The 12,457-nt window shown below is 34.3% G+C and overlaps 1 protein-coding gene across 3 annotated transcripts in view; it reads right to left on the bottom strand.

Annotated features, from left to right (window-relative positions):
• Nucleotides 1–12,457, bottom strand: part of LOC111057370 — a 58,256-nt gene that overhangs the window by 22,407 nt on the left and 23,392 nt on the right. For all 3 annotated transcript variants that reach the window (XM_039427161.1, XM_039427163.1, XM_039427162.1), the window contains exons 8-10: nt 10,173–10,335; nt 6,976–7,101; nt 5,442–5,569 (exon numbers count right to left, since the gene is read on the bottom strand). In XM_039427161.1, coding sequence (XP_039283095.1) covers nt 5,442–5,569; nt 6,976–7,101; nt 10,173–10,335 — 417 coding nt within the window. The remainder of the gene's footprint in view (nt 1–5,441; nt 5,570–6,975; nt 7,102–10,172; nt 10,336–12,457) is intronic.

Here is a 12,457-nt window from a genome sequence, read left to right on the forward strand (position 1 = left end):
CAATTTAGGAAGTATCTTTGGCGTCATTTCCAAGCACTCTCAATACAAAATTAACATTTATGCACTTTAGTTGAACCACTGTACAATAATTTCAATTTTTTCTGTCAATCACTTCTCATAAAACTGGGAAAAAGAAGAAAAAAGAAGATTTTGGGCGTATCTTCGGCGAAATTTTGAAACCTTCAAACACAAAATTTCTAGAACCTAACTGAAAATATGTACCAAATTTGAACATTTCCTGTTCATTCTCTCTTGATAAAGCTGAGAAAATGCAAATGAACGCTGGAAAACGCCGTCTTCACAATAATGCTCACAAGACTGTACACTGAACTGTTGCTTCTCTGACTGCACAAGTCGCAATGATCTGTCCTAACCAAACACCTCCTATCTTTGACGTCATTTTCAAGTCATTCGACAACACCTTATACATTGTAAACCTTGGCTGAACATATGTACTGAATTTTGAACATTAAAAAAATTAGTTCTTAAAAAAATCTTAGAAAACGCAGAAAAAGGTTAGAAGAACGCTGTCAAACCGTCTATCTTGGGTGCACCATTGACGTAATTTTCAAGTCATCTCAAGACAAAATTTCTAGACCCTAGCTGAACTTTTGTACCAAAAATCAACTTTTTCTCTCAATTAGTTTTTAAAAAGTCTGAGAAAACACAGAGAAACGCTATGGAACTACAAGAAAAAATGAGCCTGTTCACCAAATTTCAACATTTTTTTGTCGATTGGTTTTTGAAAAAAAATGAGAAAAGGAAGAAAAACGCTGATTTTGGGCGTATCTTTGGAAGTTTTTTCAATCCGTTCTTAGTGCGCCTCTAGATGGCCAACTGAACATGCATGCCAAATTTTAACGTATTCGGTTCAGTAGATTTTTAGTTCTGTTGATTATTATTTTTTTTTTTTATTATTACTTCCATTAAAACTAGTCACTAGGACTAACCATTAATTTTGTTCTCTTATTTCTTATCCTAAAATATTATTTTTATTGCTAAAGTCTTCCAGTGAAGCCTACAGTTCTAATCTATAATTCTTCTACTTTAAATTCTTTCGCTACACATTTATTTAATTTAAACTTTTTTCACTTCACTAGCACTACACCAACTCGAAGGGCTTTGTTCTCTTCAACCTCCTTGTGAGTTCAGTGCTGTCTAGTAGTTGGATGACTTCGGTGTTGTCGTGTTGATGAAGACGTGACTCATGATGGGCTGCCAATCGTCTTATTTCACTGGTCACATAGGGGATGTGTAGATCTCGGTGCAAATTGCTGTTCCTTATGTACCAGGGCGCATTCACCATGTTCCGCAGTACTTTGTTTTGGAATGTTTGAATCTGATTGGTGTTAGATGTTCTAGAGCAGCCCCTAAGCTGAATTCCATACGTCCAGATAGGTTTTAGAATTTGTTTATAAATCAATATTTTGTTGTCCAATGAGAGTTGTGATTGTCTGTCCAACAGCCAATAGATTTTACTGTATTTGAGTCCCAGCTCACTCCTTTTCATCTTGATATGCTCTTTCCATTTCAACTTGGCGTCAAGAGTCATTCCAAGGTATTTTGCTGTGTTGCTGTGTGGTACTACATTCCCATTTAGATTTATACGAATCGGATCATTGATATTTTTGTTTGTGAAGTTGATATGAATGGACTTCATCTCATTCAATCGAATTCTCCATTTTTTGGTCCAGTCACTGAATTTGTTACTAGCATTCTGTAGTTTTGTGGCTGCTTCTTGTACTGTTTCCCCTTCTGCCAGTATTGCAGTATCATCAGCAAAAGTAGCAATTGTCACTGCATCCAATTCAGGAAGATCGCTTGTGTACAGCACATAAAGAACTGGTCCAAGAACACTACCTTGTGGAACTCCAGCCCTTATTTCCTTTAATTCAGAGACGTCATCACCTTGTTTTACTCTGAACAATCTGTTAGTGATGTATGATTTTAAAAGTTTTACAAGTTGAGTAGGAAGAATTTTATGAAGTTTATTGATCAGTCCTTCATGCCACACTTTGTCAAATGCCTGTGCCACATCAAGGAAGATTGCTGAGCATATACATTTTTTCTCTAATGAATTCTCTATTACATTAGTGATTCTATGTACTTGGTCCAGGGTTGAGTGCTTCTGCCTGAAACCAAATTGATGGGCTGGTATCAGATTCCTGCTACTTATGATGGGAGCCAATCTCTTCATTAGCAATTTCTCAAAAAGCTTTGAAATTACAGGTAGAAGAGATATTGGGCGGTACGATTTTGCTTCTTGAGGACATTTCCCAGGCTTTTGCAACATAATGACTTCTGCCACCTTCCAAATTGAAGGAAAATGCTGTATTCGGAGTGATGCATTGAATAAATATGTTAGCATGACAATACCTTTCCTTGGAAGTTTCTTCAAGATTTCACCTGTAATCAGATCAAACCCAGGTGCTTTTTTGGTATTCAGATTATTTTTGATTTCTTCTTGAACCTCATTTATAGAAACTAGATCAATCTCTGTATCTAAATCATCTATTATATCTTCTTCAGGATCAATTTCAGATTGAATGTTGTTTGGCTGAAAGATTTCTTCTAAATGATTAGCAAATATATCTGCCTTTCTCTGTTATTTCTTGCCAAAGTACCATCTGGTTTTCTGATTGGAGGGGATTGTGATATTGGTCGCTTAATTCTTTTTGTTGCTTTCCATAATGAATAATCTGTACTGGCATCAGCTGTCGAATTTTGAAGGTAGTTATTAATGGACTCCTCAATTAGTTTCCTTATCTCTCTTCTCAATTGTTGTGTTTTGTTATTCAAGATATTTTTGTCAGCAGGATCACGAGTTTGTTGCCATCTTCTTCTTGCCCTTCGTTTTTCTAAAACAAGTTGCCGAATCTCCAGTGGGTAATTGCATCCTTTTGTTTTCCTGGTGTATTGTCTAGTATTTTTCCAGGCTGATTTCTGGATTTGCCACATGAAATTTTCTGCGGCTTCATCTAACTGCTCAGCTGTTCTAAGTGGAATATTCAAGTTGATTTCATTCTCCAAATCCACTTTAAAAGTTTCCCAGTCTGTTGTTCTGTTGACTAACATTGGTCTTTCTTCTTTCTTTATTATTCGTTCACTGAGTGTGAGAATTACAGCTGAATGATCAGAATCCAGGTCAAAGCTCTCTTCAATGTCAATAAAATTACTGGATATTCTCTTTGTTATGAAGAAATCTAGGAGATCTGGAGTTTTATTCAAATCTGTTGGCCAATAAGTAGGTGTCCCTGTTGAATGGAATTCGCAGCCCAGCTCCTGGATAGCCTCTCTGAGTTCTTTTCCTTTGGTAGTTGTGAGTCTTGAACCCCTATCCTTATATGCTTGGCTTTAAAATCTCCACCCACTATGAATCTATCTCCAAGCTGATGAAGAATACTTGTATAATCATTTTTCTTTAAATTGTAACGTGGTGGAAAATATGCAGCTCCAACAAGTATTTTCTGGTTGATAGACTCTATTCCAACTGAAGTTAGCTGGGATAAGGCACACATCTATATTTTGGGTCTTTAGAAATATTTCTATTTCTTGTTTTCTATTATTATTGATATTATTTATTCCATTGGCATTCCAGGTAGCAATCCTAATATCTTGTTGACTTGTAATATTCATTTTTTAGTTTTCTTCTCGATACTCTTACTCTTCCCTTCCAAGCTGTCAAGTCATCCAGAAAGAATGTTCAAAGTGTTTAAAATTTCCTGCAAAACCTTATTAACATCAACTGGTTGTTGCTGCTTTGGTTGACTCTCCTGTTGTAGGCTTGGAGTGGGTTTTGTTACTTGAGAATAGGATATTTCTCCAATGTACTTTCTAGAAGTGAATTTTCTCTGTTGGGTTGTATGTGGTACTCCGCTACTTCTTTTAACTAAGTTGTCTTTTTCAGGTCTTCTTCTCTGAAGTTCTTTAGCGATGAGACAGCATCTGTAGTTAGCTGGGTGAGCCTCAGCACAATTGAAACATTTGGCTGGGGTTTCTTTAGCCTTGGTACATGAAATAGTCCAGTGTTTTCCAGCACACTTCACACACACACACAGGTTCATGTTGACAGTATGCCTGAGTATGACCAAACCGCTGACAACGTTTACACTGCGGAATCATTTTATTGCTTCTAATTGATTCTATTTTCACTTTCATATAGCAAATATGTTTAATTTCATTTTTTTTGTATCTTCCGTATTCTTGAATGTTAACATGAACATTGGAAGTCTGATAATGTGTTCTTTTCCATCCTTCTTCACTTTTTTCATTTTGTTGACAGCACTGATTATTTGAAAGCCTCTGCTTAGAAGATCGTTCTTTATATCCTCTGGATCGCATGATGGATGAAGCTCTTTAGCCATGACACGAATAGGACGAGTTTGTTTGTTTTCGTACGTGTGCCATCCATATTTAGCTTCATTTAACATCTTAGTTAAATCTCTGTACTCTTGTTCAGTTTCAACATTCAATTTTAGCTGGTTGTTGTTCATCATGATGGCACTGAAATTGAGATTTTTCGATTTCAATGCCTCTTTAATCTTTGAATACTCTTGAACATTGCTTAATATGACTGGTGGAGGCTTGTTTTTCTTTTCTGTCGGTTTCATACTTGTAGACTCAGTTGCAGGCCTTATTTTTTCTGATGAGTCACGGATTTTTCTCTTCTTTTGTTTAGGGAGAATCCATGCAGTCTCTGATGCCATCATTTTCTCTTCTTCCTCCCAATTCGGTGGTGAATAACTTTTATTGCTACTTATAGACGATGCTGGTTGCATTGTATTTGAAGCTGATGATTGAAGCTTCTGTGTCGTTGAAGATGCTGAAGAAAACATCTCTTTCAGCTGACTGATCTCCAACCGTGCTCTCTCCAACTCCTTTTCCAGCTTATTCATTCTTTCTCTCTCTTCACTCTGTTGACAAGTGACTTCTTTCCACGCGTTGTACAAGAACTGCTCTGTTGCAGTTTTCAGTTGGTTCGTTTTTAGAAACGATTCCGGGGAACTGTTGACGTTGATAGTCATTGACGCTGAATCAACGCTCTTAGTCGGTGTAAGTTGACTCATCGTGTCGTCATCGGTTTCCTCCTCCTCCTCTTCGAACTCTGGCACGAGGAAGGTTGGCAATCTTTTGGGAGTCGACATTCCTCACATTCTTTACATTCCGGACTAAATGATAATTCAGCACTGAACTGATTTTTCGGCGCAGGGCACTGAACTCGCGCACAACAATTAAAACACTGAACTCAGCACTTTAACTACTGCATACACTATTTCAACTATTCTCACTAAAACAAAAACTACGTCTGCTCGCTACGACTGCTCGATCGATACTCTGTTGATAATGAATGAGTTAGTGAGTGAATGAATCAGTGCCATTTCGCTTTTATATATATAGATGCCTATAAATAATTCCAATAAAATGATCACGAAGTTACTTACTCTTTTGCATGTGAATTGTGGACGATAGTCATTTTCAGTTCTTCATAATGACCATCTTTGCTTATAAGAAGAGATGTCAAGTACTTGGTAACATCTTTCGAATAAACCTCATTTTCCATCATTGGCACCTACAAGATTGATAGACTATGAAAATATTTTCCAAAGAAATATAGATAACATAAATAATAGTACACATTGAATAATTAGAATACAACGAAAGACTTAGCAGTCGTTTTTCGTACACGTATTCGATTAGACAAATATATTATAGACCAAAAGAAATCACAGGCTGAATCTGTGACCAAAACTAGTTCAGAAGATTTTTGTTAAAGCAGTACAGATGATATAATAATATATCACTGAAATTTCCGCGTACTTGTTTTAATTCAGTTTCGTCAATGAGGAGACATAATAATAATAATTTCAAAAAATGTATAATTTATAATATACTTGCTCCACAATGGGTAACAATTTCAAAAAAGTACATAAATAATATTTATTGTAGTTTTTCAACTTTGTAGAACAAATATTGCCCTCACCAGGATCGAACAGTAGAACTTCATTTCTAAAATCACGCACGGTAGCAATGTGAATCAAAGTACTGGGCGAATCGATGATTTGATAATACTTTTTTCTTGCGTAGGCTTTTTATGACAAATTGAATTAATTCTTAGTAATTATAAAAATGATAATTAATTGTTCAATTAACAATGGAGAAATTTATAAAATAACCATTACCGGTAAGTTCATAATTTCACGTTAATCGGTTCGGTATTTCAGATGTCAAAAAGCATAATCCAAAGTCATATTTATACATAGTGGGGATAATTTATATAAAATTCGGAAAATGTACTTTTAATTTCTTATTTTTTCATCCTACTTGAACTGCTGATATTAATTATGATAAATTGTGTTATTATCTTACACTTTTACAACAGCACTTACGATTTTGTTGCTTGTCGGACGCGTTTCATGGCACTGAACCACGTACAAGGAGTAGCTAGATACTAGGCTCCTCCTTGTACGCTGAAGATGTGGCTCAATGCCACGGAACGCGTCCGACAAGCAACAAAATCGTGAGTACTGTTGTAAAAGTGTAAGATAATAACACAATTGATCGCAATCGATTTTTAGTTACTCTTAGCTGAATACTGAAAGTGGAATAGACACTGCAGAACACTAGAAGAACCTGCTAAAAAACTGAATTATTTATTAAATCATTACGCATCTTGCAGAAAATTGCCACAGGCAAATAATTATCATTACAACAATTGTATTATTATAACAAGATAATTATTTGCCAAGTTGTTTCTCTCTTTTACATAAAAACTCATTCACAGTAATTGGACAATATTTTTCATAAAGCTCAAAAATATAGAAATATAAAATTTAGACAACGTATTATTGCAATTCTTGAGAAAACTATGAATTTGAATGATTGAGTCAGCTACCAATCTGAATTGTGTTTTTGAAAAGTGAAGAGTTTTATCTGGAGAGTATACTTGAATATGGTCATAAATAAAACAATACTAACGTTTTGAAGACGGCACCTTTGAGCCATTTTGTCGTAAGCAAAAAATCGTTGATCCAAAACTCGCAAATCCTTGAATTTCCTCCACAACTTGACACCAAAATCCACAAGGAATAGGAATGCTTCATTCTGTAAAGAAATAAAACAGAAAAAATATGAAGTAATGTAATGAGATAGAAAGTTAATTGATTTCATTATCATTGAAAATTTCATTTTTCCATTTGTTTTTCAAAGTAAAACAAACATCCCTCACTTGAGGGCTGACACTTCTTCACATTGTCATTACAGTCTACAACTTGAAGGTGGACCCACACAGTGAGGGTCCGGTACAGAATAGCTATTTGTGTAACTATTGCGCAAAGTGAAACTTTGCTGCACCGAAACAAACGTTTACTAAATGCTTTCTCAAGAGCAGTACAAGAGCAAGCAAGGACAAGAACAAACAGTACAAGAACAAAGTACAAATAAAGAACTTTGCGCACGTATTTCACATTAAATTTTTCCTACAGCTATCATTGAATATGGAAAGTGAGTAATAATGAGTAAAATTGCCTGAAATCCATCAAATGTTTTTCTGTGTAATTTTATTATTGATAAAAACCTTAATCCTAAAATCCTAAAGTCCTCGTTGTCCTTGGTTATAATATATAATGAATAATAATTAGCGCGTTGTGCTTCGTTGCACCTCTGCTCACTATAGCAGCCCAGTCACTGTTACCAACTTCATTTTGATTTTGCTGCACTGTTGCTCCATATAACCTACTAAGTATTTTGCGTTGCCATGTTGCAAATCTGGAGTGCAGAAAAATTTTTCCCGCACTAGAGCGGAAAAGTGATTCTTTGCGTTCTGTAATCAGTGCAGCAATGGCCACTTTTCAACGTAACTGTAGGAAATAGCTATTTGTGTAACTATTGCGCAAAGTGAAACTTTGCTGCACCGAAACAAACGTTTACTAAATGCTTTCTCAAGAGCAGTAAAAGAACTTAGCGCACGTATTTCACATTAAATTTTTCCTACAGCTATCTTTGAATATGGAAAGTGAGTAATAATGAGTAAAATGTCCTGGAATCCATCACATGTTTGTCTGTGTAATTTTGTAATAAGAAATTTAATTAATTTTAAATTATTAATTCAATAAAAATGTATAATCGATCATTTATTTTAATTGAATGTTTAATTGATTCAACTAATTTAAAAATTTAATTAATTTCAAATTATTTTTAATTTTTAAATAATTCATCCACCAATTGATTAATTGATTAAAAAAATATTCTCCAAAATAATAAATAATTAACAATATTAAAAATGTATATTTGAATATATTTTTATAAATATAGGTCTATTATTTCTAAATATAAGTATTTATTATTAACTAATAATTCAATTAATTACAATTTTTCAATTTATTCATTTATTAATTTTAAATATTTATTTTGTCAATTACATTAATAATTTTCATTGAAGTTGAAAATTCCCTGCAAAAAAAAGATACTGTGGATGGATTCGAACTCCCAACCTCATCAATCTTTCATTTACTAGTCCAGTAAAATACGCTCTCAACTGAGCTACTGAGCCACTCTCTGATGATTAAAACTGCCTGAAGGGAGTTTTATCTATGTAAGCATTGAAATGATACCACAGTCATTGTTATCGAATTAATTTTGGTTTTCGCGCACTCCATATACTCCATATAACCCACCAACTATTTTGTGTTGCCATGTTGCAAATCTTGAGTAAGCAAAGTAATCACTTTGCGCACTAGTGCGGAAAAGTTATTCTTTACGACCTGAAATCAGTGTAGAAATGGTCACTTTTCAAGGTAACTGTAAGAAAAAAATATTCCCGTAAAGTACAGGCAAAAAAGGTATAGATGGAAAAGTTTGGAACACAATTTTCCACCCCGCAGCTCTTTCAAGTATAGTAAGGGGGTAAATATATAAAAACTCTCTACTAATTCCAAACAAAGCTGCGAAGTTAAACATTGTGTTCCATACATTCCCTCCACATTTCTCTGTCAACTGATCTATTGTTGGTAAACTGAAGATTTTACACTCAGCACTATAACGGCTGCAACAATCTTAGGGATATGCGTAAAATAATGGAATTATACATCAAATTGAATAGAATTTAATTTAATGCTCTATGAACTCGTGATTAGCACGGTTTTTATTATCAATTGTTAGAATATAAGAACGTCTTTGTTGTCCTACATGGTGTGGTGATAAGTTGATGATGCGAAGACAATGTTGTTGATGATGTTGAATAGTTATATGGCCAAAAAATGAAAAATCGGTGCAAAAATGGTGTTCCTTAAGAGCATTCACACCTTTGACAGCGTTTATCTAGAAAACTATGAGGGATATGAGCAAATGTTACTGATGAAACTTGTAGAAAATGTGAAAAACCAAGAAATGGTACTCTCAAACCATCCTCATCCCCTAATCATAGCGGATAGGGGTGAGGACTTTTGATATGTTTACCCCCTAACTATACTTGAAAATGGTGCGGGGTCAAAAATTGTGTTACAAACTTTTCCCCCTATAATCTTTCATTGACTGGACTAGTAAGTTCTAATAGTAACTATTGATACCCGCTTGGCTGGGCTGAGTGGGAATAGACCCCATTGGCAGTTATATTTTCACCAAAAAGGTCACTGACTCTCATAATGATGTGTGGGAATCTACCTTTTATAAAATGTCTAGCCACAATTAAATACATAAAGATTTATGATTTATTTTCATATCGATTTATATTTTTTGCAATATATCAATAGAGCAAATATAGGCTTTAACGCCAAGTAAATAGTGAGATTTAGCACATATGAGTGTAATCAAATAAATCTAATTCAGGTCGGTCAATCTATTTTTGTTTTTTTTCTTATTTGCATTTTAAAAAGAAATTATGATTAACTGTAATAATTATACCTTATAATGAATAAAACCTGTCAATGAGTGGAAAATACTGCAATTCGGCTTCGGAAATCTAATTAAATTCATCGATAAGTTCGGTTTTGTGAAGTTATTTTAACAAAATGTCAAATTAGAAAAAATACAAATAAAAAATGAGCCATTGCTAATCAAAAAATCAATCCACCTAAACGCAATAATTGTTTCAAGTGAGGTAGGTGATCTACTTTAAATCGAGCGATTTCATTGAGAATAAGAAGGTTCAGGGTTGAATAGTGAGAGATGATTCTTACTTCTTCGATAGATATGACTTCAGCTCTATACCAGGTGGAGAGAGGAGCGCTGGGTTGGTCCTTAGTCCAAACGTACTTGCAGGCGCAGTATTTGAATGTTGGGTGCATTTGCCAATTCGTCGGGTTGCAATTTTTATAGAAATTTTCAAGGTCAGTCTGGAGCCTGCAGAAAAGAAGAAATCACGTAAAAAGTTAATTTGGAGAGACTATACGCCTTATGCAGAATATTTGCCTAATAAACTTTGAACTAATTCGATTTGCAATAAAAACCTTTCACTATTAAATTTTCCTCCATTTTTCAAAGTTGCTTGAGACTAGATTGATTAGAGTTCATGTAGGTTACAGTATATTTTGGCTTATAAACTAATTTGCAATAAATGACATACATTATAGCTCATTAAACAACGAATTTCACAAAGTATGAGACATTATTAATAAGAAAAAGATTTAATAAGACTTGAATATCGATAATATTGCAATGTAACTACAGCACTTAAATAGGCGATGTTTCAACAAATAATTGTCGACCCTCTGAATAGGATATAAAATAATATCCTTCCAACACACGATCGGAAGGAGAGTAGAGAATGATTGAATTGAGGTCTTAAGGTACCCAAGTCACAAACACAAGAGTTGTGTTTATTTACAGATCCTAAATCTAAACAAAAAATTAAGATATTTTCTTTGAAGTAAAAAATATCTAGCGCATTCCATTTCAATAATTTTGATCCCAGAGGCGATATAAACAAACATGCGCGTGTGAGTGGATCTTCAAGCAACACGACCAATTCACAGTTTGTTCTCAGAGAGTAGGAATTGAATAATGAACTGAATAATCACGCTACTGTTGCACGCATGCTGAGACTTGGATAAAAGCATTAATTATTCCATTTATAGGTACCACATCTGTGGACAGTGACTAGATAAGGCGGACATGATAGGAAGGAGTTTACAAGAAAGCTTGACTAGGGAAACATTCAAATTTAGAATAAAATGTGAAAAATTTGAAAGTTTTAAAGGAAGGGATTGCAATTGGAGGAGAGACTCATGAAGTTGACTCTCGTCTTCCAACTAACCTATAGTGAGTTCCACATTAAAATAGCAGTAGAGAAAGATAAGAGAGCAGCGTTGCCACTGCCTTCTATAGAGGTTAGCTGATACCGATATATCAGATGTAACTTAATATCAACAGTTCATTCCTGTTTGAAATTTTCATAATTCAGATTAAATATTTTTTTGAATAATTATATTTCAACATTGTAAGAAAACGATCTGGAAACGTTGCGGAGCTGGAAAAGGATAGCGCTATTTGCTTTGTCAAATAATAGACAGGGATAGCAACAAGAACCTTACTAAAAAGGATGCTTAAAAGAGGGGATGCTGATAATATTATCATGATAGAAGCATTCAACTGATCTCTTCTGCCGGAAGAGAACAAGTGATAGTTGTTTTAGGGCCGGTTTATGAGTTCGGGATTTCGTAGTCCGAGGATTCCGTAATCCGCGGCGTAACCTAGTCCAGGACTAAAAAATCGGCATATTCTGCCCAGTTAATATTTTTAATCCGCATATTCAATTATAAAATAATCAATAATTATTTATAATAATAATTTTATCAATAATCATCCCACACATTCTTATAGCTTATACATTGAAATCGTCCACATGTTCACACAACCAATGAAGTTACCTTTACAGTATTAAGAAGAAGGTATTCTTCTTAATAAAGGTATTACCTCTATTATTAGAAGAAGGTACTTTTATAACGTCTTCTACATAGGAATTTCAATATACAATAGTATTACCTACATAATTATTTACTTTCTGGCGAACTAGTTTATTGTAATTATGCAACAAACTTATAATATCTTATAGTGATAGGCCTACATAATATTGAATAACCTATAAAGGATTATTGAACAAGCGTTTGCGAAGTTCTCACTTTTGACTTACTGAAGACCAAAGTCATTTTCTGTCTGTTTGTATGTTCAACAAGAACTTTGGAGAGAATTGATCAATTATCTTCAAATTTTGAACACGAAGTATTGCAAAATACTTTATTCAATTCTATAAGCATAAACTGATTCCATTTCATAAACTATTTTGTAAACACCTTCACATCAAATCAGAATCAGCTGACTTCAAGGTTATTTTACAGCCCTAGGGCCGTAAAACTTTTACCGGCCTGGTCAGAAAACAATCACTTTCGGCCTCCATATGACGCACGAAAACCAGCTCATTACATCCAAGTGGGGCGAAAAAGATATATTCAGCTGTTTCCATAAT

Source organism: Nilaparvata lugens, chromosome 4 (assembly GCF_014356525.2).
Source record: "Nilaparvata lugens isolate BPH chromosome 4, ASM1435652v1, whole genome shotgun sequence".
NCBI classification, from domain to species: domain Eukaryota; kingdom Metazoa; phylum Arthropoda; class Insecta; order Hemiptera; family Delphacidae; genus Nilaparvata; species Nilaparvata lugens.